Source organism: Cyprinodon tularosa, unplaced genomic scaffold (assembly GCF_016077235.1).
Source record: "Cyprinodon tularosa strain WSP-4 unplaced genomic scaffold, ASM1607723v1 ctg286, whole genome shotgun sequence".
In the NCBI taxonomy this organism is placed as follows: domain Eukaryota; kingdom Metazoa; phylum Chordata; class Actinopteri; order Cyprinodontiformes; family Cyprinodontidae; genus Cyprinodon; species Cyprinodon tularosa.
Genome location: NW_024038992.1, coordinates 1,647,361 through 1,674,002, shown reverse-complemented (window position 1 = coordinate 1,674,002; position 26,642 = coordinate 1,647,361). Strand labels below are relative to the sequence as shown.

The following is a 26,642-nucleotide window of genomic DNA, read 5'->3' as shown; positions in this document are numbered from 1 at the left end:
CTTGGTTTTTTTTTAGTTAGAGACTTCAAATTAACTTTACATGGACTATAGTCATAGCAGTTTAAAAGTTATCAAAATTATTATTCTACATGGAAGCATGTGGGCGTGGCTAAGCATCAAACTGTTAACTCCAGTCATACAAAGCCATGCTTTTAGGAGGAGGAGAAGGATGATGAGGATGAGAAACAAACAGCAGTAGGAGACGCAGTGAGAGCAGCAGCAGGAAGAGGAATATGAAGAGAAGGAGCACAGGGGGAGGAGGATGATTAGGATGATAATAAGAAGAAGTAGAAGGAAGGGGAGGATTTAGAAAAGCAGCAGAAGGAGGGGAAGGATGAAGATAGGCAGGAGCAACAGGAGGATGAGGAGAATGAGCAACACAAGGAGGAGGAGGGTGGTAAGGAAGAGAAACAGCAGAAGGAGAATGGGGGAGGATGAAAAGAAGCAGGATAAGGAGGATGAAGAGGATCAGGAGAAGCAGCAGCAGGCAGGGGATGAAGAGAAACAGCAGCAGCAGGATGAGGAGAAGGAGATGCAGCAAGAGCAGCAGCAGGATGAGGAGAAGGAGATGCAGCAAGAGCAACAGCAGGAGGAGGAGAAGGAGACGCAGCAAGATAAGCAGCGGCAGGAGGATGATGAGGAGAAGCTGCATTAGCAGGAGGATGAGTAAGAGGAGGAGAGGCTGCAGGTGGAGGAGAAACAGTGGCAGCAGCAGAATAAGAAGGAGGGGGAGGATAAAGAGAAGCAGCAGCAGGTATAGGCTGAAGAGCAGGAGCACAGGCTAGGAAGGAGCGTGGAGGTGGAGGTCGCTTGGTTCCAGCGATCGCAACATACCAGGCGGTGCGAGCTGCGAGGGCCGCGCAATGCCACTTGTGGCTTTAATTTGGCTCTTGTTTTCTGTCTGTTTTTTACAAACTAAGCTTCCGGATATGATGATGTTTGGTTCTCAGATGAAAGAAATAAACTTTCAGGAAGTAGTGCGTCACTGACCTTTTGGTTGGTTTAAAATTATTAAAGGTACACATATAAAAAGATGTTTTGGCTGATGTTTGATCACCAATTTTGTGAAGCTTTGATCCAATATTAGTTTATTCAAATAAATTGTAAGAGCATTATTCTTTTTTTAAAGTTGTAGAGGAAACATATTTGATAATTTACTTATTTATACATGATAATTAAAAAAAAAGAAATTTAAATATTTTATATAAAAAAAGCTCTGATTGTTTTTCTTAGTTATGTTAAAGGACTCACTCATTGAGTGACTTTATATAAGAGCCTTACCAACCTTTTTTCTAAAGATCTGTGATTTAGTGTTTGTTAGAATATGAGACAACATCCCAGTGAGAGAGATGATGCTGTTATCAGCTCTGCAGTTAAAAGGTTCCACGAACACACAAATAAAAATCAGATTTCATAAAAAAGGATAAGAAGAAACATTTTTGCTGTAACAGATTTAGCTTCCTGCTCGAATACTGATATGGAATACAGTTGGATTTGCCTGAGCTGTTCTGGCCTTAAGCTTGGAAATCACATGAGGTCTGCTTATGGTCTTTCTAACTGCTATTAGAAATACAAGATGATGATTTTATTTCTCTCCACTGAAATGCAAAAGGAAAATGATCTCTAAAAGACATCATACAGCATTATTTTTGCTTAACATCAAAATTGCCCTAACTTCTTATAAGTACTTTATTATTGCAAGGCTCTACTTTTCATCTGCACTGCAGTAGTGATGGAGCCAGAAAACGTTCATAGCAGTGGCCAGACATGGACCAATGTGCACTGAGGGGTGGCCTAATATTGAATAGTCAATAGAACCAGTTTAGGGCCAGTCTCCACTGATCACAGTGTACTATTTAGAAAAATGAATGAGCAAAACATCCATATGTCCCAAACAAATAACTAAAGACAGACTAGATCCCAATGAAGCCCTTGCTAGTCTTCACATTACAAGTACAAAATGAAACCAGGTGAAACTAATACTTTTCCACTTTAGTAGTTCTGGATAGAGGATACTGATAAACAAAAATATTTTTTTATTTTAAATATAATTACTGCTCTAAATGGGTTACTCTGTCAGCTAAAGGCATGTTTTACAGTCTATACTCCAGTTAATGATGAATTGATTACTTAATTAGTTTTATTTCATTAATCACGATTAATCCAATTAGGTGTTTCAACCTTACTTCTCACACAGTTATACTTCTATGCTGTCTAAATCAGTTATAGTTCATAATAATATACATATTTAATGAGTTGAGCACTGGTTCTGTTTCTATTTTCATAAAAGAGTCTTAGATCAATGCAGATTCATACATTTCTCTTCATCCCCATAAAGCTTTTAACTTTATTATCAATATATCTATATTTTTTTAGTATATTGATGTTAATAATTAATTAATTACTAGAATTAAGTGTCTGCTTAAGGCCAATGTATGCTTCTGAAGCATAGCCTCTGCAACCATCAAATCTGTCTCTGTGCGCGACCACGGCAAAAAATCCTGACTACGCACCAGACAGTCGCAAACCCGTGCAGACCTTATGTGGAAGTGCGCAGACAAAAAGCAGCTGTGATTGGTCCTTGGTATGCCTTTCCGGCTGTCTGTGTGGTCATCCTTCCCAATTCGGTGCCGGGGCCATTAACAGAACCCGTTCCTCTTAAATGTCTAGCAACTCTAGACCCATCTCTGTGACCGTGATATCTTGCAGACGCGCCATTGTTGTTTTTGAAGATAAACACTCCCGCTGGCGCCGCAGAATTTCTCGTGACCATCCGCCGAAGTTTTCGCGAGTTCTCTAATAGGTCCCCCCTTGCGCTTTGCAGGACACTGCTTTGCGTCCCTAGAAATTCCAGACCGACGGTGCAGAAGAATGCCAGCAAAACTAGTTCGCGACCAGACTCAAGCGACATTTGATGTGTGCGGCTGCAGAAGTCTGATCTGCCGTTTACTGTATGTTTAATATACTAACTTTCCCTCTGAGAGTATCACTACTGCCACCCTCTGTTTTAGAGGGGAACTGCTTGTCCTGGAGGAGGTTAAGTAAAGTATGTCTCTACTGGAACAACAAATTGCATGTCCACCCCTGGCCCCCTTTCTAACTCCGCCACTGTACTACAATGTATTGGGTACTGATATTTGGACTGATTGTATTTCTGAAAAAGAATTGGGAAAATCCAGATCTCATTATTAAAAAGTATACAAAGGTTTATTGTTGTAGCCCAGACAATGGTTTACTTTCTAATGTGCTAAACCTTTTATTTACATCCTCACTGATACTGAAACAAGCCGACCTTAAGTCCTCCTCATTCAGTGATCAAGGCCAATCAAATGTAAAATATGCCAATGTCTTGAAGTATCTCTAAAAACTCTCCTTTGTCTAAAATATTTGATCTAGGTTGTAATTTTAAACATTGAAAAACTTAATAAATACATTGGAAATCATTTTTTTTCCCCTTAAGTTGCTATACTTTCAAAAAAAAAAAAAAAAACCCCACAGGGTTTTGTGTCAAGCGTTGAGTGCGAGACCATTCATTCATCACTTGCTTAGTCCGCTGCTCCAGACCTCTGCCTGCTCTCCCAGTCTGCTGCTGAGGCAGCAGAGCAGTGTAGCGTGGGCCTGGTGGAGATCAGGGACAGGCACAGCGGAAGACAAATGGTCACATTTATTCATTAGGAACTATGTGTCACTACAGCACACCCAAGCACCTGAATCAGCACTGACTCAGGTTGAACGGTAGACTTCTCCTGAGTTAGATGAGCTATTTCTCTTAGCCACCTAAATGTACTTCCGAAAGCTGACGTATTTATCATTTTATTAGGATTCAAATTGAGTAGGAAGCCTGTGCTTGTACCACAGATTTGTTATCACTCACTTGTGATATTGATTAAATATGTGTTTTGTACGCTTGATGTGCTCCTCTTCTGTTTGTGTTTCATCGCTGTGTGCTTCTCATTGCTCGATGGGCGTGGAAACTGTTCTGTTTGCTGCCCTTATCTGCTCTCTCCTGTCCTTATCTTTGCTCTGTTGTCTCCAGCCCTCTATTGGATCATTTTCACGTTTTAGTCCTACAGTCTGCAGCACAGTCAGACTGGCAGGGACTTGGTTAAGCTTGAGTAAAATAGACCTTTGCACTCTGTGTGGATTAGGAAGGTAGCACATTTTTGAGAGGCTGACTTTTTTCATGCCCTGTGTTTCTGTAACAGGGCCTCAGGAGGACGCCACCCTGGGCTCTGCGGGATGGACAACACCAGAGGAACTTTCAGAGCAGGCTTCTCAAGCACAGCACCTCGAACGGCTGGCTCAGCTCTGCATCATGAGCAAACAGTAGGTAAAATGATGTGCTGTTGGGGCCTCAGCTGCAAAGCGTTTAATGGGGTGAAAGATGTACTGCTGGCTTATTGACTCAGGCGGCTCTTTGTGGGTGGATTCACTTTCATAAACTTTATAGTAAATATACACTTTTATTATCTTAATAATACTGACATTATTTTGGAGGGCAGGTTTTGTTGCCTTTTCTTTATTCCCCTCAAAAAAGCCGTAAGTCACAAAATAGTGTTGTTTTTGCATACTCTAATACATTTGTATGATTTGTGCATAAATACAAAAAGCTTTTTAAATCAGTTTGCATTGAAGAAGCAAATAAAACAAGTCTGGTTTGAATGAAGAATCAATACTTTATAAAAAAAAACTAAACTAAACTAAATTTTTATTGTTGCACCTGAAGCCCAGTAAATCGCAGCATGTCCCCCCCTCTAGATTGCATTTTCATGGAGAACTCTAACCTTAATGATTCCTATCAGCTTCTATATATTGAGGAAAGCGACACCGCTCTCTCTAACTAGATCTGGTGTCCTCCGTTACATTGGCTCTTTGTTCCTGCCATAGCATACACTGTGTTTTCTCTGCCTCTGTTGTCGTTGTCGAGAAAAGGCCATTTAACCTGACTGCCGTGGAGGGCGACAGAGGGTGGAATGTTTGCACAACGGAGGCCCTGGTCACTGCGCTTAATTAATGCAAGTAGCATACAGTGGTTAAACATGAATGAGATGGTAATGACTGAGCATGGCTTGGGTTTCTAGCTATGTAAGGACACATGGGAATTTGATTCTGCTCTTTACTTTGGTCCTGCGTGCTTTAGAAATGTATCCAAATGGCTGTAAAACTTATAAAACATGCAAACTCTCCTTTACCTTTGCGTATATAAAAAAATGTTTCCATGAAGCACCAACTAGAGCTATATTAAGACTTTTCTCCATGCAAATTTAAGGCTATATCCCTTTTGATTGGGTAAGGCAGTGGGTTGATTTTGAAAGAAATTTCCTCATTAAAGCTACAGTGTGTAATAATTACAGGGATATAAAGTCAGAAATTTAATATATTATACATAACTATGTTATTTATCATCACCTATGAGCTCAGCCTTTTAACCATAATATTTGCGTTGCCTTAGAATTCGTTATTTATAATTACATAGGAGCGGGTCTCGCAGCCATGGAGGCTGACATCTTTGCGCTACGGCAAGCGCAGAGGCAACAAACTAGCGATTGCGAGATCTCCCATGACGCTCAAAAATAACTACGGCAAGTTGAGAGAGATGAACTGAGACGGTACTGAACAGTAGATGGCAGTATTATGCCTGAGAAGCGTTTAGTCTGCCTGAAACCAAAGAAGAAGAAGAAGAAGCAGGTATACTGCGCCTCAGTAACAAGAAAGGTGAACAAGGCGGCAGGCGTGAGTGACTTTGCAAACTGTTTGGCACTGTGTGGCCAAACATCAGACGAATGGAGGATCATGCCTACTCTGTATCACAACGAAAAGCGGCGGACACCGAACCCCCGTCATCTAAGAAGCGGAAACACGACGAGAATAAACGCAAGCGTGACAAGAAACGGCAAAAAACACGGATCAACATTGGCACGGCATTTACACGATGGAAGTCACTGATGGAGGAAAAAGGTTTTCAAAGTGACGCTCAAGTTGCCAGTTTTCTCTTGGACAGGTAATTAATCCTACACACACAATTGTCTAATATCACTGCAGTTTTTGGAGAACAGGATGCTCAGACCTGTCTAAAACAATAACATGCTGCGGCGTGATGATGCTGTTCCTCTCCAGTATACTTATTCAGCAACGTCCCTGACGTTTCATAGGTAATGATTCAGTAATTTTCTGTAAAATAATTTTCTGGATATATACCTCGGTTACCTCTCTCCGGCTCCTTTGGAGATCTTCAAGCCTTTCCTCCTCTGCTCTCACCCCGCTGGCTCCCCTCTCTCGCCTGGCCCTAGCTGCACGGCCTCCCTGCCCTCGCCCTCGTCCTCTCCCTCTTCCTCGCGTTGTAACCCCCGTGCCACCAAAATGACTTAGACTCTGTAAACGGGGAATATATATTCTTCCAGCGAACACAATCTCGCTGTTAAACTAATGACTACAATTACTTCGTCTGTTTATATCACCATGCAAAGCAGCTCACCAAAACGTCACAACGATGTAGAAAAAATAACGGGTATATTTATTATCTTAAGTCTACATGAAATCTATACCCTACTCAGACTAATGAAATACTATCTGTAAAATTATCTATGTAAACAAACCTCATCACTTGAGAAGGTAGGTGATGTGGACGTCGTGGAAGAAATTTTGTCCCGTAACGCTCGCCGTACTGTTGGGGGGGAGAAGCGGTGGGGGGGAGATGTTCATGTTGCTGCGGTCTGCAGTCTGACCGCTAGATGTCGCTGAAAATTACACACTGTAGCTTTAAGGTCAGAAAATTAGCATTAAACATGCTAAAATGTTATTATAATATCTTTTTCTTATCAGGTTGATGACATTTAAATCAAATTAGATGCTTATAACAAGTAACCAAATAATTCACCAAAAAAATATATGAACAACTATATAGAATTAACTCATGCGACTGGTTTTAAAAGGAAACTAAGATGTCATTCTAATATAACAGCCTAATAAGCCTTTTTTTCACCTTTGTCATTCAGCTTTTATTAATACAATTTATGGACTTCCTTGTGTTTAATTATTTGCATTAGTTGGATTTTTAGAGACTCCTGGGGTCAGTTTAGAAAGCTGGTATCCATCACACTAAACACAACTTGCTCTGCATCCACAGACACAAGCTGGTGTGAGGTTGATGAATGTCCTTGCTTGACTTTTTCAGGGCAGATATTCGTGGAACGCCTGGCAGGACTTCAATGAACCGCATCACGTTCATTTAGCTTAGCACTTGACAGGAAAGCGACAGAGAGGCATGAGACAATAAACCAACCTGTAATCACCATTCCTTCCATAATTCCCCCTGGAGGACAGACGGCAGCAGTACTTGTAGAAATCAGAGGGCTCTATGTCCTCAGTGAGGCGCCTGCATGCCCACATGTTGTCCACTTACATTGGACACGTTTGAATATGACGTTCCATTATGATCCAAACTACCTTAATGCTTCAGAACTTATAAGCCACATTCCCAAGTAGTTTTTTTTTTTTTTTTTTTTTTTTTAAGTATCAAAAGTATCAGTTGGATTTTCCTCAACCTAATAGTGCCATATTACTGCATCATCACATATACACCCCCCAGTAAATATCTTATTTTCCCGCTGTTTTAACACAAGTTTTAGTGGAGGAAAACTATGCAAAATAGAGCTGATCATGAATGTCATATTTACATTTCACTCATTCCTCCTTTTCATTTAGTATTACTGCTTTGTATAAAAACAAGTGTTTGCGAATGCTTTTATATCGCATTCATTTGACCTCTAACCTAATCCACACCAGCAGTGCATAGAATTACGAGTAAAGCAGGATTTTTGTGCCAACAATCAGTCTGACAAGTGTTGATAAAAACCAACGTGAAATGCTAAAGTTTTGAGTTTGTACTTTTCTTTTTTTCCTCTTAAATTAGTCATATCGGAAATTAACCATTAAGTATTAAATACATGCTTCCAAAAAGCATTTCTTTGTCTTTTGTCCAGAGTAAAGTTCATATATCCTGTCCAGCAGAAAAAAAGATCTTTTAAATCTTCTAGACTCCTCGATATCACTCGGACAAGCAATAGTTTGACTAAATATGGTTCTATGAAGAGTCATGCATGCTTCGTTACGACAAGCATTGTGTTTGTAGAGGGAAAACTTTTTTAAAGCTTTTGATTTTTCTCTTTTCTTTTCAGACCTCATCTTGCCTTAGAGTACAGTGGTAAGGTACGTTCAGCAATCATCTCTTTTTCTGCCTCTGCAGATATTTATAGATTTTTATTTTTTTATTTGGACGAATTAATTCAAACTAATGTTTTACACCTGTTTGCTTGTAAGAAATCCCAACTGGTAAGCCTAAGATCAGCGCCATCTTAAAAGAAAGTGAAGGTAGCAGCTCTATCGCCCTACAAAAGAAAAAAAGATGTTCACTCATTTGTTTGTGGCTTTGGATCAATGGCCCCTTCATTCTTTTCGCCTGTTACATGATGTCACTCTCCATCTGGAATCACAAAGTAGTTTACTGGTTTTGTCTTCACTCCATTGGCTTCCTGCATCATCAACATGTAATATTTTATCGATCGTTTGCACACTTCTTGGGCTTCCCCCTGCTTATCTGAGGAAACTTGCATCCCACCATACCCTAAGAAAACTTCTTTTTGTAACAAAGAATATTCAAAATAAATCAAAAATTGCAAATGAATGGGTTAAAGGAACATTAAAAATATCGGCAATTGTTAAAAGAAAGTTAAATATGTCAAGTTTAATTTGTAGAGCTACTAAAACAGTATCAAATCCAGACTTTATACCCTCAATGGAAGGGGGATTTGAATAGTGGCAAGATAAGGGCTTGGTTTATATCAGACAACTTTTTGGAAATGAACAAATGAAATCTTTTCAACAACTAAAAAAATGAATTTCATTTAACTACTAAAGATTGGGAATATATCCTGAAGAAACCAAATTGAGACTACAAACATATATTTTGGGATTGTCCCAAAATTAAAGAATATTGGAAGGATGTAAGGAAAAAAATTGAAACTATTTGCAAAGAAAAGTTGAACCTAGATTTACAAACATTCCTGCTGAGCATTGTTAAATAGAGAATTATTCAAATACTGATTATGATGGCAAAGAAAATAATAACAATCTTCTGGCTAAAGCCACAACCCCCGAGCACCGACCTTTGGTGGGAAAGAGTTAAGGAAGTGATGGGAATGGAAAAAATAACAGCACAATTTGTTGATATTGATATTATTGAACACTATTAAGGATTTTAATTTGGATTTCTCTGTGTGATTTAGGCTACAAAGATTCACCAGAGAACCTATGGTAACGATCATCCGGTAACAGCCCGAAGCCTGGAGCTCATGGCAACTGTCTATGCCGAGATCGGGAAGACGGAATATTCAGGTAAACTCTCGAATGATGTGCAGGAGCAAAGCAAACACAGGGCTCTTTCCAGAGAAATGGTACAACGTTGATACTGGAAATATACTCCTTTAATAACTGATGTAAATCAAACAAGGGTGTGTAACTTCTGGAAGACGCCTGTACAGCCCATTAAAACACACATTACACAGAAGGTCTGTAGTTCTTTAGTAACTCTCAAGAGAATATGTCAACTAGTGAAAATGTTGAATTAATAAACACCTGGACTTGTGTTGGACACAGAAATGGTTTTATGGGAAACAAAAGCCAATATGTAGCTATGCGACAGTTTGAGGCCATGATGTTGTCACGCTGTGAGTGTGCCTTGCTTGCACTTGAAGAAGCAAAGACTCTCCCCCCATCTTTCTTCTTTTTTTTTTATTTGCCGCTGGAGTGATACATTAAACTATCCATGTTGCTAGGTCAGCTTTTGGAGGCAGGGATGCGTAACAGCAGCTAACTTACAATGTTAGGCACAAAAGAGAGGTCGCAGTTCACAAAAAAATCTTGCCTGCCTTCTGCATAAATCTTTTTTTAGTATTGAAAGAGACTTAAATATGAGTTAAATAGATGGGTCTATGTTACTGCTTTTCCTTATACATTTAATTTTTTTCACAGTCCACAATTATTTTACCAAAAGCCCTGAGGATCATCAATATGTTTTGTGTTTTTCTTATTGTTTGTTTTCAAACACGTGACGGTATTTTGTTTTCGATGGTGTCAACATTAGGCTTGACCTTTTCATTCTAACATTATGCAATTTTTCTTGCCAGTTAGAACGACTCTGTCATTGTGCAATCATGTACTCTGAATTCAGCTGAGGAAAGTGAAGTCCTCAGTTTTTAGATTTTGTTGTAGGTTGTTTTATGACCTCCTTGTCGACGACAGTCAAACTGAGTCGCTGAGCAGCTGAATAGGGGAATTCTTGTTGATGTGCTCGCTGATCAGAACTTCAGTCTAAGCTGCAGCTAAGATCCTTTTAGTGATATTGATCTTCAAACACCAGTTTTAATGCACCATAAAACGAATCCACAGGTTCGAGCCATGATCAAAGGCACAAAAAAGAAAAAAAAAAATAATAATAATAATAATAATAAAAAATCCAGAGCTTAAAGCAAAACAGTAGACATCACCCACACACTGAAACTCCTCAGATAATCCAAACAGGTTACCTTACAATCATTACTGATGCCACATAATCAAAAATATCCCCATCCACCACACTCCTGGTTAAATTGATCTTAGGGTAGTTATGGTAGGGAGGCGACTCCTGAAAAAGGTTTACACCAGTTACCTCATTTATTGTTGGTTGATTTGGATATTTCCCCCTATTAATTTCTATAATCTGATCATTTTTAAAATAATTTTAAAATATTTTAAACGTATTTGTATCCTTTTACCATGGTTGATAGATTATCTTTTTTAATATTTGCCTGGGTCAACTAAAAGAAACCCAAATTTAATTTAAAAATTAAAATCTATTATTTCTGTATCAAGTTTAAGCAGGATTTTACAAATTAATTTGTACAAAAAGCTCCTTTTTGGATTAAGATCATTTAGCTGCAAAGAAAAACTTGAGTCGGTTTTGATTAAAGTGGGTGCGATGTTTTATTTTTTGTGCATAAATTGCTGTGTGTAAAATGGATGCACCTTCGAAAGTGCCAACTGCAGCCCCCACCTCAAGGCTCTTGAAAATATTGATTTAAATTTACTTTGCTAATTAATAGAGACCAGTGGCGGCTGCTGCTCTCTGAAACAGGGGAGGCTCAATGGTGTTAATTAAATCCAAACATGAAATAATGCATTAACTAATGTTGAAACAAAAAAAAAAAAACACATCTCTACAACGGGTAAAAAAAAACACTTGTGAGGCACTCTGAAATATTAAACTCCACGGAAAACACGGCAAGAGTTCTGCACAAGATGAGTGTTCTGATTGACTGATCACTTTTCCCACTGGAATCATGAGGAAAACCTCCTTTCTGTCTCGCCACAACAGTCAAAAATCCTTAAATATGTTTGCCAATCAGCATCAGGGGCAGGTCGCTGCTTACCTCAATAGACTGAGGCTCAACAGCTGATTAATGCACAATATAATCATGAAATCAGGCACATATTAGCGCATATTTAATATAGCTTATTGACTACATTTATTTTGTTTGACTAAACATATTTTACCAGTAATTTTAGGAAATAAGCAGGGGAGGTTTAGCCTTCAGAGTAATAATAAGAAATCGACACTGATAGAGACATGACTCATGTCCCTGAAGTGCCTGTGACAGCATGGAGACTCAATCCAAGCTTAACCTTCTGGATCATTTCCAGAATTTATCTTTGCTTGTTGACTTCAACATGCCCCTGTGACACGTCCTTTAATATCTGTGTTATTTTTAGGTTTATTCTGCCTGATAGACCTTCACATAGCAAACAACTGACAGAGATAACCACTGGCTTTTTGAGTCGCAGTACCGTATATCATGTACAGTAAAATCTAGAAGATAAACAAAATTTTCAGTTCAAGTTTATTTAAATATATATTTTATTAGTTTATTTTAAACTTGAAAACATTCTGCAAAATATATTTTTTTTAAACAAGGGGAAAAAATTTTTTGTGATGTTGATTTGCTTCACATAACCGAGAAATAAAGAGGATGAAGGGGATACACCAGTTCAACCCCAATTCTCCATAATATGCAGTTATTATACTGATTTACAATTTTTTTTTTCAAAAATCCAATTATCATAAAGCAAAAACTAAGTAACAGAATTTTCACTGATGAATGGGTGTTTCTAAATCTGTGTTAACTGCTTTTTTTCTGGAAATTGTTTTATTTCCACTCTGATACTATTCCACAATTACTTAACAGACAGAAGTGCAAACAAACAGAAATATGCAAATAAATAGTTTAGAAATTAAAAAGGCTTTTTTCCTTCCTAAAAGGTAGTTTGATTCTTTCCTGGTAATTTATAACTTTTCTGCTTTAGACAAAATGTTGGCTGCATTTCATTAAATTAACACCTTTTACTATTTCACCTTAAAATAAAAGAAATGGTTGATTTTTATACTTGGCAAGTAAAATTTTTTGGTTTAAAAAAACACTTTGTTGTTACAGTCCGAGATCAAAGCCTAGTTACTCTATGAAATACTTTAAACAGTTTGGAAATAATTAATTAAAAGTGGTTTCTCAGTGCTTAAGTATCAGCAAAGGAGATATCACATGTTTAGGCTCTAAGAAGGTTGCAAGTTCCTGGTTTGATCCCCACAGCCTGCACCCTGGGACCCTGAGCAAGACCCTTAACCCCACTCTGCTCCCCGTGCGCCGCACAATGGCAGCCTACAGCTCCCCAAGGGGATGGGTCAAATGCAGAGGTGAATTTCTCCAGTGTGAGATTAATAAAGTTTCATTAAAGTTATACCATTAGGAGCACCTTGTGTGGGAGATCAAATTGTGCTGTGAGAGTTTCAAGAACTTTTATTGTTGGTCCTGTGCAACAGTTTTAAACAACCTGAGATCCATTTTTATTGAGATAAAAAGAATGAAAATATACATGAAATATATTTATTCCTCAGATATTCAGCAACTTTTTCTCTTTTTTGTTGCATTTTCATGGTTTGTTAATCCCTCCCTAGATATTAGATACTGTTTTCTTGCTGAACGATATTGGCAGGCAAGGGTTAACAGTATGGCAGTTGGTCTAGGACTTATTTGCATGTTCCACATTGCAGGTTTTACCTCCAGCTCCCTTTCTGTCTTAACCTCAGCCTCTTTAATCAGCTCCCTGCTCACAGACTGTGTGGTCATGGTTTTCTCTTTAGATTCTCTGGGCCAGTGTGTGTCGGCACTTTCCAAACGCTTTGCCACTGCAGAGTCCCTCAAAAACACCGTCAACTGTCTTCATCATTCCCATCGCGAGAAAATTTCTGAGGTGTGTCACAGAAAAGACTCCCACCACCAATACGAAGACAAACTCACACATAAGGTAGGGGTTGGGACCTGTTTACAAAATAAACATATTTGTTTTTGGGGTTTTTTGGCTTTTAAAATGTTCTCCTTGCAGGTAGCGTATTTACTCACCTTGAGTTGACTTTAATACAGGTGACCAGCGGCAAAATTCCTACCTCCATTCTAAAAAGGCCAAGTCCCAACAATGGGTCAGACACAGAGCCCAGCCACAGACGGAAAGGCGAGCGCAGGGTTCGATTCAGGGAGCCAGAGACCACAGTGCATGGTAAGAAACATCCCTTTTAACAGTTTCCAGAGTGCAGTCACTCATAGCTTTAAGCAATTTGAAAAATTCTTCCCTGGCTTTTTGTCATTGCCATTTTCACATTCACAGGAATTTAATTAAGTAAATGCACTCGAGCATTGAACCATTAGAGTCCGAACATGTTAAAGTAATTAAATCAAGCCATGCAAATGGCATTCCATAAATTCCTTAGTTAAAAGTAAGACTGCAGTAACTGATTTGTAGCTGGTGTGTCAATTAAGTTGACTTCTGTTGACACAAAACCTATTCTCTGTTGGCTTCACAGACTTTTACTGTGACCCTTTAGGTGGTAAGTTTGTTTAACTGGATCACTAAGTTGCATGGGGAGCACCAACAGCACTGCACTCTGTTTAGATCTATCAAAAGATCATCACAATATTTAGCTTATGTGGTGATTTTAAAAGCATTTTTTGCTCCACATGCACAGTTTGGTCAAACTAATCACAGATTCTTACCCATTTTTTTTCTAATCTGAAATACAAACTGTATAAGACACATACAATCCACACATTCAAATAATTTGTATTCATATGTGTTGTATTGAAATATTTGATTTTTAAAATACAGTAATGAAATGGCATGTATCATAATTTTTGGTATTGCTTGAACTTGAACTTTTAGAAATATAACATTTTAGAAATATTTGCTTTAACAAACAAAACACAAACTACAGAAAACCCCGAGTTTTAGTCAGTGACAGTGAAATCGACTGTAAAGTTTTATTGAAATATCTGGAAAGTTATATCACTAATAAAGAAGATAAAATGTTATTGCAATAAACATTGAGAGGGAATTATTGTCTGCCCGACAAGACAATATGATTCTATTTATGACATAAATTTGGTCAAAGGTTATACAAGTCTACCCATTTCCATTAAGACGTGACTTTGCCGAATTGTTTTTATATAACTTTAAGAGCTTAGGACACTTAGAAAAGAGATGAGGTTACTTATGGAAAGAGAAGCTCCAGCATTAGTGTGTAAAGCAATGGAACAAAAGCAGTGATTGCAGGTCGAATTTCAGACCGGACAGCCCACACTCGATGTAGGAGTTTTAAAGCGCGCTGTGGGGAGCCCTGTCAGCACCTACTTCACCACTATGGTGCCAAACACGCTCTGATGGACACTTTAATTTCCGACCTGGATCTGCCCAGCATTGATACTCTGAACAGAAGTGTCTGTCACTACATTCCTCCCCTCAACTTTGTAGCAGAACCTACTTAATATTATCAAACCATGCATTGGTTGTTCAAGTCTTATCTTACTCCATATGATCCATTTGTTTTACATGCAAGGATTTAAATATGCCTCAGAATTGAAGCAGTCAAACCTAATTCCAGAATACTTCCTACGCAGTCTCTCTAACTCTAAAGCCCGGCGTACACTGTGCGATTTTCGGGGTGATTTTCCAGTCTTTCGATCGGCCCGACTTTCAGCCTGATTGTGAGTCGTATTGTGTACAGGGGGTTACGAGGGGCGATCAGCCTCTTACGGCCACCTCCCGATCAGGAATCTGTTCAGAGTATCAATGCTGGGCAGATCCAGGTCAGAAATTAAATGCCCGACAGTCGTGGGCAAGTTGTTCAGTGCGCATTTATTCCTCCCATCAGATAAACACAGCAGCATGGCAGGGATGCAATGAGTGAAATGCAGCTCCGTCTGCAAAATTGACAGACAGCAGCAGCCACCCCTGCTCAGCCAAGTCCTTTTTCCAAATACATTGTCGCCCTTTCTTTCTAGGACCCTCAGCACAAAATTGCACAAATTGCCAAGGCAGCGCGGTTCACTATAGTGAGCTTTATATTCCCCTTCTATTTGTTTGGCTTCAGGATAGAGAGCTACAGAGCAGCGCCATCTCACTGTGGAGCTCAGTCCGACGTGGTTTTTAGTCGTGCAGTGTGAGCAGGTAGATCGCATCAGAGCGTCGGGCCGAACATAAATCATGAGCTGTGAACTCACACTGTACGACTAAACCCTGAGGTTAATCGTACAGTGTGAGCAGTAGATGCGTGCAACGATTGAAAAAAATTGCACAGTGTACGCCCTGCTTAAGTCAGTCTGAAGTTTCCCCACCATTAAGGTCCCCTAAAGTTAATTCAAGCCACACAGAGGTTCAAATATTGATACAAGTTTAGAGTGAAATTGAAGACAAACACTCTCTAATTTATTGGGAAAAGTATGTCTCAGCTGAAGCCTATAGTTACTATGGATAAGCATTCTGTTAATTATCTAACACGATGTCCAGACAGCAGCTGATGAGTCGTACTGAACATATTAAAGATAACAAAAGGTATTTTCACACATGAAAAACATTGTTCTCACAAACAAACAGCTGCAATTTGTTAGATGGTTTGGCTGTCGACTCCCTGCCCAAGCTATGCGCCACAGGCACTCCGTTTTTTTTCTTTTTTTTCTTTGTTTTTTCCTTCTCTTGAATCCCTTTGGAAGATATTCATTGGTATGTGATGAAAAACCCATCCTCTTCCCCAGATCTTACCTATATCACCTGCACAGGTATTTGAAGCATTAATGCTCGCTTCATCCTTTTCTATTAGCAAAAAGTGACTTAATATCTATTTGATATTTTACTGTTAGAAAGCTCCTTTTTCATTGATAAAACATATTGTATGTATGTATAGCCCATCAGAGACTGCAGATCTATCTGACGGTATAATCGAACATTATAACTTTACCTGTTTTTAAGAGATGCGATTGTTGTATCTCCGAAAAATAAGTTTGAAAGGCTTGTTTATTATTCATGCTATTGGTACTTAAAGGTTTATGGGTCCTACATCTGGTGTTATTTCCCCTTTGTTTGTAGAAAACCAGCTGTAAAAAGCTCCTTTCTATTCTCCTTAGGTCTGAAATGAAAGTCTTTTGTTTACTTGAATATACAAATACCTCTCATTTACAATCCAAAACAACTCAAATGTGATCTCCTTTTCCAGCTTATGAGACGACGCCGACTCGCCCACATCTCGCCCTGTTCACCTGTCTCTTCCTACTGATGTCATTCCTCGGTGTGGCGATGTACTGCACCGATCGGCGGCGGCCGCAAAGAGCATGCGAGGAGCTGGAGGCCGCCTTGGCTGTCTACCTGGTGCACATTAAGCAGCTGCTGTGGGGCTGCTGGATATGGCTGACCATGCAGTGACTGTGACAGACCACAGATGGAGACGTGGAGCTATTTTATTCCCCCAGTTGTTGTTTTTTTGTTTGTTTTTTTACCTTTGAAGGTGCCCAGGCCTATAAACAGCTCCGCCATGTTGCATGGCTCGAGAAATGGCACCCCTCCCCCACTGAAAAAAGGGAATATATTTAATGTTGGAAACATGTAGCTTTCATTTCTGTATGTATATATCTATACAGTATATGCACTACAGTTTGGAAATGCCACTCCATGTGTTGGTTGTGAAAACATTTTGCACAATTGCAAGAATAATGTTCACATGATCCCCACGATGGTTTGATCCTTCAGTTCAGGTTAAAGTATTTTGCCTGTGAGTGGATGTTTCCAGGGAATGCAAATATTTATTTTATAACAAAACACTTATTTCTGTATGTTATATATCACAAACAACTGAATGTGTATATATGTTTCAATATACTAAGGTCTATCGCTATCAGTATTTAGCCTTGTATTTCCATATAAATGAATGTAGAGATGTTTGAAAATGATGCAGCAGTGCCCTTCTGCAGGGCCAAGGATTGCATGTCTGGTTCCGATCCGTTAGCGCGTGAACACAGGGCTACATCACTTCGCAGTACGGGCTTAAATGAGGTAGAAAACACATTCTTCTTTCTTAACTGTGTTTCTTCAAGAGTATAAAAATGTGTGGCACATTATAGTTAGTCAAAGTGAACATACCCAAACTGCAGTGTTTTGTAAAAGCCTTTTCATGCCCCTTTTTTTCCCCTCATGTTTTGTCTGTTCATTAGAATTTTAAAGTGAAAAACTAGAGCATAATTCAGAACTGGAATTCATGCTGCATCTTTTATGTTTATATACATGTAAACTTAATAGGTGCTACATGCATTGGTTCCTTTAGATTTGGTATAGAGGGAACAGAGTAATGAATTGAATGCTAATGTACGTCACACCTTTGAATGCTTTAAGCTTTTTTTTTAATCTTACAGGTTTCTTTTGAGTATCAGAGTAAAAGGGGCTGAACACATATTTTGTAACTTATTCTTGCTCCCTCTAAATAAAACTTTTTGCAACCAATTAAAATTTTGACACTAATTGACACATTTTTACTTGTAAAGAAATAATTGAAAATATCAATTTTCATCCAGAAAATGATTAGTCTCTGGTTTTACTGTGACAAAATGTGAGGGAGTGGGCTGAATGCTTTTTCAAGGTACTGTATAAGAACAGTTTAAACAATCCCACCCCAAATGCCGATACGCTTTACCCTTAATTCCCAAGTGTGACATATATGTCTATCTTCCACTGTTTTTCTGCATCAATGCAAGTATCCCAAAAATGTTTAAATTTTTTTTTTTTTACTATTTTGAAACCTTTAATGTTCTGCCGAATCCAATTGAATTGTTTTAATATTCCCACTCGCATACCATGCAACAGAGGCCAAACACAGAGATCTATCAGGAACAGATACTGAATTTATTGAAGGTATGAGTTAGATATGAGTCCCTTTACTGAATGAAAGAAATTCAGAAAAGCAGCCAAACTTGCACACGAATGGAACAAATGGGAATCGAAAGGCAGAGTGATGCACATCCTACATACCTCTCGTTATGAGCAATAACACACAGCACAGTTTCCATTAGAGCAGTGCTCTCTGCATGGCAGGTTTCAGGGAAATCAACGTGATTGTGTTTGATTGTGGAGATCTCACATTTGAGGTTTGAAGCAATAAAAGGTAAAGCTATGCCTGCACAGAGGAAAAAAAAAAAAGAAACACTCACAGCTCAGTACTGTCAAACTAAATTGACCATAGCAATAAAATGGATTCCCAGTAAACTTACATCTTGTATATGCACACTTAGCTGCTTTTTACTGCTGTCTCAACATTTATGGTCACTTTGAAAGAAGTGCCTTTATAGAGGGTTTTCTTATTTCATGTTGTTTTATGATTTCAATTGTTTTAAATAAAAGTGTACCTATCAAAGTCACATAACTTGCTTGTGCTCTTCCTGACTTGTAAGATGTGATTAAATGCCAAGAAAAGGCATGCAGGTATACATACATTTACATATGCCAGAGTAGTAAAATATAATGTTTTGTAGCATGAAGCGCAACGTCTTCTACTTTGCTTAAGCATGCAAATGATTCTCAGTTCACTACTTTTTCAAAATAAAAGCATAACTAAGGAGAAAATCTATCTGAAGACCAAAAAAAAAATAATTATCTTTATATCTAAAGAAACATCTCTATTTTGTCATGCAATGGGTACCATGCAAAAGTTTTACAAAGAAACTTGTTTTTACCAAATTTTTCCTCAATAATACTGAGTGGTTAAATATGATAAAATTAATTAAAGAAAACTCCAGTTTATATTTCAGGTAAATAGTTGTGTAAACATTTGGCTTTGGGTAATCAAGATCTGCATATCTTGACTAAATTTAAGCTTTATTCAAAGGAGAAAATGATCCATTTGACTTGATCTGCATTCAATGGAAGCAGAGGCCAATTGATTTGGATTGTCTCCACAGGCAAACGTTGGTGAATCGTATGGCGGATGAAAACTTACAGCTCTGGTCACAGGTTTAATAAAGTCACAACAACTGGCATTTTCATTTTTTGACTTTTAGTTGCACACTTAACCTTTTTTTAAAGTTAAGGAATTAAAAGGCAACTCACCTCAATAAACAAAAAAAATCAATCTTAATCACCTGTTTTCTAAAATCAACCGATATTTATTACTATAAAAATAGAGGGTAAATATAAAACTATTTTCTTTAGTTTTTTTCCAAGATATTTGAATTTTTTTTTTTTTTCAAAACCTATGATTTTTGGCTGCTTTATTCCAAAGCCAGTTTGTATGTGTTGTATCAATGTTCTATTACAACAACCACCTACACTGCAGAAATTTTAAATCTTAGTCAACTTTTACCAAAATAAGAGATATTTTTGTCTTGAATTGAGCAGGTATGTGAGACACTGCCAGTAGAATAAGACACCCTATATTTATATAAAAAAATATATAAGAAAAACAAGAACAGCCTCTTATTTCAAGTGCTTAATAATTAATTATCTTATTTTTAGGGTAAAATAGTAATTTAATTGGCCGATAATCTTATTTACCTACTCAAATTAAGAGTAAATACACCTATTTCAGGGACATTTTCCCAATTTTTATATTGTTTTTGCAGTGTATGTCGATGTTTTACCATTTGGTTGTTTATTCGTGATAATGTTGAGATTTAGTCATCTCTCTACATTATTCCACCCACATTTTAGATTTGCATGCATTATTTTTATTGCATTGCAGTAAAGACTTTCTCTTATAGGTTTTAGTCATTATAGCCTCACATTCAGGTATAATTACAGACCTACACCCCGGTGGCGAGTCATCCTGTCCTCGGCCACATGGATGAGTCAGTGCCTTGAAGCAAGCGGCTTGAATTCATTAGGCTCTAGCCAACTGGGCTCCACAAACATCCCTAAACCTGATGGTAGGGGGCGGGGGGAGAGGAGTCGTCCACATCTAAACATCTGTCTGTCGGATAAATATCAGCATGCCTCTGCTCACCTTATATAATGCCAGGCTAAGCAAGCTGTTACTTTCTCTCATCCTGGACGTTCAGGTAAAAAGCTCAATATTCGTTTCATCTGTCTATAAACTGTAATCTACATAGAACTCATTCAGCCTTTCCAAAACCACCTTTCAACCAAGCTTAAACCTAAGGGTCTTAAGATCGTGATCTCTCACATAAGCCTCAGATAAAATTAAAATAACTCACTGTAATTTTATCTCGAGGGGGGTTAATTAAATTGGTGCAAGATTGGTTCCGCCATTAGCATTTTCATCATAAATGGAAAAACAGAAATTTGGGAAGAGAGATTTTGGGAAGTTCTCACCCTAAAGAAACTACGCTTGAATTGATCTAAGTGTGGGTAATAAATATGCTTTTTACACGATGTATTATGAGACGACGCGATATTGTCATGATGACAATAGACTAATTGTGCAATAGAATGATTTAGAGCATTTTTACGAGGAATAAGCAGTGAACTGGTGACATTCCGGAATAGTGAACAGAGCATTTGTTAAGCAGCAGCTCAACCAGCGTGTGCATGAAATGGTATGTAAACAGAACAGCATGGCTGTTCAATGCATATGCAGCTAAACAGCCAATAAAATGTAGCAATTTATGTCAAAGAACACAAAAGAGGTCCCTCAGTGGGGCCTTGTTAGCTCCAGAGGATTTGGCACAAGGTTAACTCGCATGTTTGGTATTGAGCATGTTGACTGGGAGGACACCAGGAAGGAGAGGAGGAGGGTTTTTCATGGAAGAAAATACAGTTGGTGAGGAGCTTACAGTTAAGACTAAACTGATCTCCTTACTCATGGTATGGATCTGTCAAGGATCAGAGGTAGTTCCTGATAAGTACTGGAAATACATTGTGTTTAAAAACATTGGTTGGAGCCTGGAAGCTAACCTGTATAAGTAAAGTCCATCATTTCAGCTAAGAAGAGCCTTCCAAAATCAAATTAGAAGCTTTTGAAGGCTACAAACGTTACTCAATGTTCATGGGATTTGGACCATTAACAGGTCAAAGAGAAATTGTGCATCTTATTGATTTTAAAATAAAGGGGTTTTATGTATTATTAGTACACTATGATTTAAAAAAGGTTCAAATGCATGAGATTAAAGCAGATAGGTGCATCTAAACTTGTGACCAGCGCTGTATGAGTAAGATGCGAGTGTTTCAGCCAGTAGATTCTAGATCAGGCCAGTCTTGAGGTCCGAGGCGCCGCGTGAGGAGCGTCCAAGCAGCAGTTCCTTCTCCTGGATCAGGGAATCAAGCAGGTCCTCCTGTCTGTAGTTATGGTAGACCTTCAGGAAGGCTAACACTGTGATCCCAAGCCAGGTGAGCCAGCCAGCCCAAAGGCCAAACTAAAATAGAGACATCCTCATTTTATGACCGGATTTTGAATAATCATTAAGCTGTTTGGCTGAGCTTCTGTATGAAACCAGATTCCTTACCTGAGCTATTGCGAACTGATCATAGAAAGCGGAATTATCAAGGCCCAGTTCTAGATCCATGTCCTGCAGCTCCTCGCAGCTAAAAAGATTGATCAGACATTAAAGCAGACTGTATGAGGCATCGGCCTGAAAGCCGCCGATTGTGTGCTCATACGTCACCTGTTAGGCATCTTCCCGCTTTCAGTGATGGAGTCGCACCACAGGTTGAAACCCACACTGACAATGGTGCTGGACAGGAAGACTGTGAACATCAACAGGGAGCTGATCATCAGGTTGAGGAAGGCATTGAAAAATGAGCTGCAAGGAGAAAGAAAAAAAATTGAAGATGTTTCTAAACTCGTTCTGAAGCTTAAATACAGGAGCATGTTCAATTAAAATTAATTGACAAAAACAAATAAAAAAATGAGATTTTTTTAACAAGAATAAAAATGTAAAACTTTTATAGTGATGATGAATATATATATATATATATAAACCCTTTCTCAGAAAACCTTTTTTTTTTTCTTAGTTTTTCAATTAATTCTATGGCCAAAACATTTAAGGGAAATATGCTGTTTTAACAGGGGTCAAGCTGACAGCTGTTTACATAAGAACCACAAAAGTCATCGCTAAATAAACTGAACGCTGTGTCAAACTATAGCAATAATGGAAAGGCATGAGAAGGAAAAGATGTATTGACAATAGGGATCAAGACAGTTTTAACAGGATGCATAGCCAACAAATACAACATAAAATTCCCAAACTGAGTGTGGCTGAAGCGAGTGCACTCATAGCACTGAGTTTTAATACACTTTTTCTGGTTTATCCCAGCAGACTCCTAAAAAAGGGTTGACCAACAAATGAATATTGGCTTAATTTGTTGCCTGTTCATTTTTTTTTTCTTTTTTTACACACTTTTTCCTTCCACTAAACTTTTCAAGACATCAAAGTAATAAAACCTGATAATTATGATACAGCCTTGATAAGAGGGTGTCTTTCAGTTAGAAGACTTTTATAGCTGATGTGTCATTTTAAAAACGTAAACTTTTTTCTTTTTTATATATATTTTGAAGAGGTGCAGCATTTTTCTGCAGTTTCCAGGAAAGATAACTACATGGTGTACAGGTAGATGTATTTTCAAATTGTGACATAAACGTTTTCAGATATTTCTGCAGGCTACATAGATTTAGGTTTTATGGAAACTCGTGAGGCGCTTCTAAAGGTGATTATGCACCATCACTCACTCGTCGTGTCCTTTGCACAGAAAGAACAGCAGCCTCCACGCCTGCACTGCGGACAGGATGAGGGATGCAATCCCGACAAATGTGACGAAGCTGCAGGAGCACTCTGGTCCCCACTCATCCACGATGAAGCGCTGTTTAGACACGGTGATGTTCTCGTTTTGCCACATTCCACGCGTGAAAAGCAGGCATTTCCCACCGAAGTCCTCCGTGTTCTCGGACAGCGGCACAACGGCGATGAAGCCGAACACAAAGGCCAGGAAATAGAGGATGCACTGAGCGAAGATCAGGTTATCCAGGGCCATCTTGGCGGCTCTGCCTGCTGCCTCCCGGAGAAAGTGCGGCTGCGCAGTGGAGACGGAGGCGCAGCATCCGAGGATGCGCCGTGACGCAAATGGATGAGTGAAGTGAGGCCTTCAGGGCTCTCCATCTTCTCTCCATCCAGACCGTGGAGATGGACTCCTCCACAGCTGATCACATCCCAGACATCTGAGGAGGATTCCACTGAGAGCAGGGGCGCTGTAAGGGGGGGATTAGGCAGATTCTAAGGGCCCTTGACTGAGGGGGCCCCCAAAAAGAACATATATTCTATTCTATCATATTATAATATCAGTGGTGTCAAAAGTACTCACATTTGTTACTTAAGTAGAAGTATAGATGCTGCAGTTAAAAAAAAAATCTGGTAAAAGTTGAAGTATCAACTTGACCTCTACTCAAGTAAAAGTAAAAAAGTATGAGCTCCAAAAACTACTTAAAGTATAAAAGTATAAAGTAACCTTTAAAAAACAGGCAGATGCTACTATATAAAATGAAAGCTCGATTTTTCGACTATTTCGAAAATAAAATTATTTGAGATAGGACCAAGGATGAGGGACGTCTTGTTGGTCTCCATCTCTTGAAATTCTCTCGCCTGTGTCTGGCCTTTCAGACATTTCAACATCTTTTTCTGAATCTGACATCATAGCATGGCATAGACAATTAGCGTTTGCAGTTTAAAGAACACCTGCTTGCTTCTGATGATTTCCTTTAGCTAACCAATGAGTGCGTTATGCGACTCATCCAATTACACTAGTTTTCACTAGATGTGGATGGCGCCAATGATCTTCATTGGATGGCACACATAACATGAAATAAATATTTATAGAAATTAAACCAAAGCCAAGAATAACGAGTAAAGTTTGTTTTAAAAATGTAAGGAATAAAAAGTACAGATACTTGTGTGAAAATGTAATGAGTAGAAGTCAGAAGTAGGAAGAAAAATAATGTAGTAAAGTATAGACACCTAAGGACAGTAACGAGGTGCAAATACTTTGTTACTTGACACCACTGTCTGTATATTCTACCAATTTATACCATTAAAAGACATCTATAAATCTTGATCATTCTCATGAGCAGCCTAAAGCATCCACACCACAACTACATGTTTTTATTAATTACACATATACAGGAATGAAAAATTAGTTCCCATGCCCAGTATCAAAATAACCTGTCCTTCAATAAGGGTATAGTGAAACCTTATAGCTATATTTAACTTGTCCACATTATGATACATTTCCTTTGTAGAAATTTTACAGTAAAAGTTACATTAACAATGTAAATGATACTCTTTAGTGCATCTTTATAACAGTTTTAAAGCTTGCATACATTTTTTTTTTGTGTGGGGGGTAATATCAATGTATTTCATTAGGCCCCAAATTCCTGGTGGTCCCCCGACTGAGGGTGTAAAACGGCAGTTTTTGCTATTATTGTTTTATTTTATAGTACCCAACAGAAGTTAAATTGCTTTAAAAGATAGGCTAAAAATATATTTATTTTCTTAAAATGTTACGAGTTAATAAAGAAATACCATATTGGTCTGTCTCAGTCATTCTGTTCTTGGGTAACAACACTGATGGTGGTCAGAGGGCCTGGTGGCGCCTGTAAAGGGCAGCCTGGCCTTTCTCAGTGTGCCCAAATGCAGCTGTGGCTAGTGTAGCTAATCACCACAAGTATGTGAATGTGTGCGTGAATGAGTGAATGCTGTGTTAGAACTTTGAAATCCCCTAACTTGAAAAGGTGTCATAAGTACCGACAATATTTTGCATTCCTTATGAAGTTGCAGTTTTGATATTCCTGCTACGAATGCTTTGTACTATAAGAACTTTATGTAATTTCTTTTTTCTTTTGTTTTTTTTTTTTTTAGCTTTTACAGGATAGACCCTTCTGCATCAGATTTCTTCAGGTCCTCAGTGCATATCCCCACTCAGTTTTAGTGCTAAAGCATCTAGTTCACATGCTATTTATCACATTGGCCTTTCGGTTTCTTCTACTCCTTGCAGGATTATAGTGTTGCCAACTCTATTGTGCTCTGTCTGCCATCTTTCCTTTATTATCCAGCCTCCGTGTTTCATACATGTTCTTTTTTTATAATGCCCTGCCACATGTGGTTCCTATAAATACACCAGAAATGTTACATGATTATATATAATAACTATACGTTTCGTCCTAAAACAACATTTTAATATACATTTGAATTTTTACAAGGGGTGTCGTCAGATTTATTATCTTAAAAATAATAATTAGAACAAATAGAAAACAATCAGGTTCTGTTGGGAGAGCTACCGGTCATCAGAGTTATTCTTTGATGCTCAATGACACATTGTCCAATGCATACTTACAAATAAGAGTAATGACCTGTTTACAAATGGTGACAGTCTTTGGGGAAGGGCAGGTAGCTGCCTGTCGCAGCCATCTTACATGCTCCAATGAGCCCATCTGCTAAGCTGACCAAGGTGTCTTTGTCCCCTTGGTTTAACATTTACTGCTCACAGCGCCCTACAGTGGGCCAAAACCCAGCTGCTATTTTTAAAACGTCTTACTATAACCAGCTTTATTGTAAAGATATTTCCTGCAGAATGTCAAAAAATATATATTTCTATAAAAGACACCTTTATTTCTTTTTTAAACAACAAAATAAGGGGGGAAAAATATAGTTATTTTGTTGTTTAAAAAAAGGAAAGCCATTTTGAAGAATTTGCTGTGAAGGGGCACAACCAGCTCATTTTCATCATAAGGGCTTCCATGGTTTCATTTTACCTCTGGATGTGTTAGTATTCCTGCAGTTTGTTTTACAATATTCAATAGGACATAAATACAAGCATTTATATGGGCGCTTTGGCGATAACAGGAGGCTATTTGTATCCATCATACAAACTGCAGTATTTTGCATTATCTGCCTGGTGTGTGATTTAGGTCTGGTGTCATTTTGCCGCAGCTCTGCAGTCTGATTTCCATGATGTTATCAGCTTGCAGATTAGCTTGAGTTATGTTTGTGTGTGAGAGGTTTTGGCCTGAGAGTTAATTTGATTCCAAAGCACTGAGAAGCTTTCAACATCACTTACTGTGGTATTGTTATGGCAAAATAATGGTATTGTTATTGTTATGTCTCCTAAAACAAAATCCCAGTACATTTTAAACTTATCAAGACCCTTAAACAGAGACTGGTGCATCCTTAAGACAAACCCCCAGACCAAAAATGAACAGAGTGGTGTATGCAGTTCAATGCAGTGAGGAATGCCTCTCCACAGAC

At 38.4% G+C, this 26,642-nt stretch overlaps 2 protein-coding genes across 2 annotated transcripts in view; one reads left to right on the top strand and one right to left on the bottom strand.

The window, feature by feature from the left end:
* The window catches only part of cunh14orf180 (chromosome unknown C14orf180 homolog), a 33,034-nt gene extending 14,219 nt beyond the window's left edge, over nt 1–18,815 (top strand). Inside the window, exons 4-9 of the mRNA XM_038290664.1 lie at nt 4,206–4,326; nt 8,178–8,208; nt 9,285–9,393; nt 13,229–13,392; nt 13,509–13,641; nt 16,628–18,815. Coding sequence (XP_038146592.1) covers nt 4,206–4,326; nt 8,178–8,208; nt 9,285–9,393; nt 13,229–13,392; nt 13,509–13,641; nt 16,628–16,833 — 764 coding nt within the window. The 3' untranslated portion in view covers nt 16,834–18,815. The remainder of the gene's footprint in view (nt 1–4,205; nt 4,327–8,177; nt 8,209–9,284; nt 9,394–13,228; nt 13,393–13,508; nt 13,642–16,627) is intronic.
* LOC119787045 (transmembrane protein 179-like) lies at nt 18,283–23,431 on the bottom strand. The gene is made up of 4 exons (XM_038290665.1): nt 23,078–23,431; nt 22,014–22,151; nt 21,855–21,933; nt 18,283–21,764 (listed from the first exon to the last, which is right to left on the bottom strand). Exons 1-4 carry the CDS (start codon nt 23,377–23,379, stop codon nt 21,591–21,593), a joined length of 693 nt encoding a protein of 230 aa, XP_038146593.1. The 5' UTR covers nt 23,380–23,431; the 3' UTR covers nt 18,283–21,590.
* Nucleotides 23,432–26,642: the final 3,211 nt, after the last annotated feature.

What these genes read in the sequence shown, in the direction of transcription:
- LOC119787045 (XM_038290665.1), bottom strand. Translation starts at nt 23,379, where the DNA reads ATGGCCCTGGATAACCTGATCTTCGCTCAGTGCATCCTCTATTTCCTG. An exon ending in CTGTGCAAAGGACACGACGA is followed by an intron (nt 22,152 to 23,077) that starts GTGAGTGATGGT and finishes TTCTCCTTGCAG; the next exon opens with CTCATTTTTCAATGCCTTCC. An exon ending in ATCAGTTCGCAATAGCTCAG is followed by an intron (nt 21,765 to 21,854) that starts GTAAGGAATCTG and finishes TCTCTATTTTAG; the next exon opens with TTTGGCCTTTGGGCTGGCTG.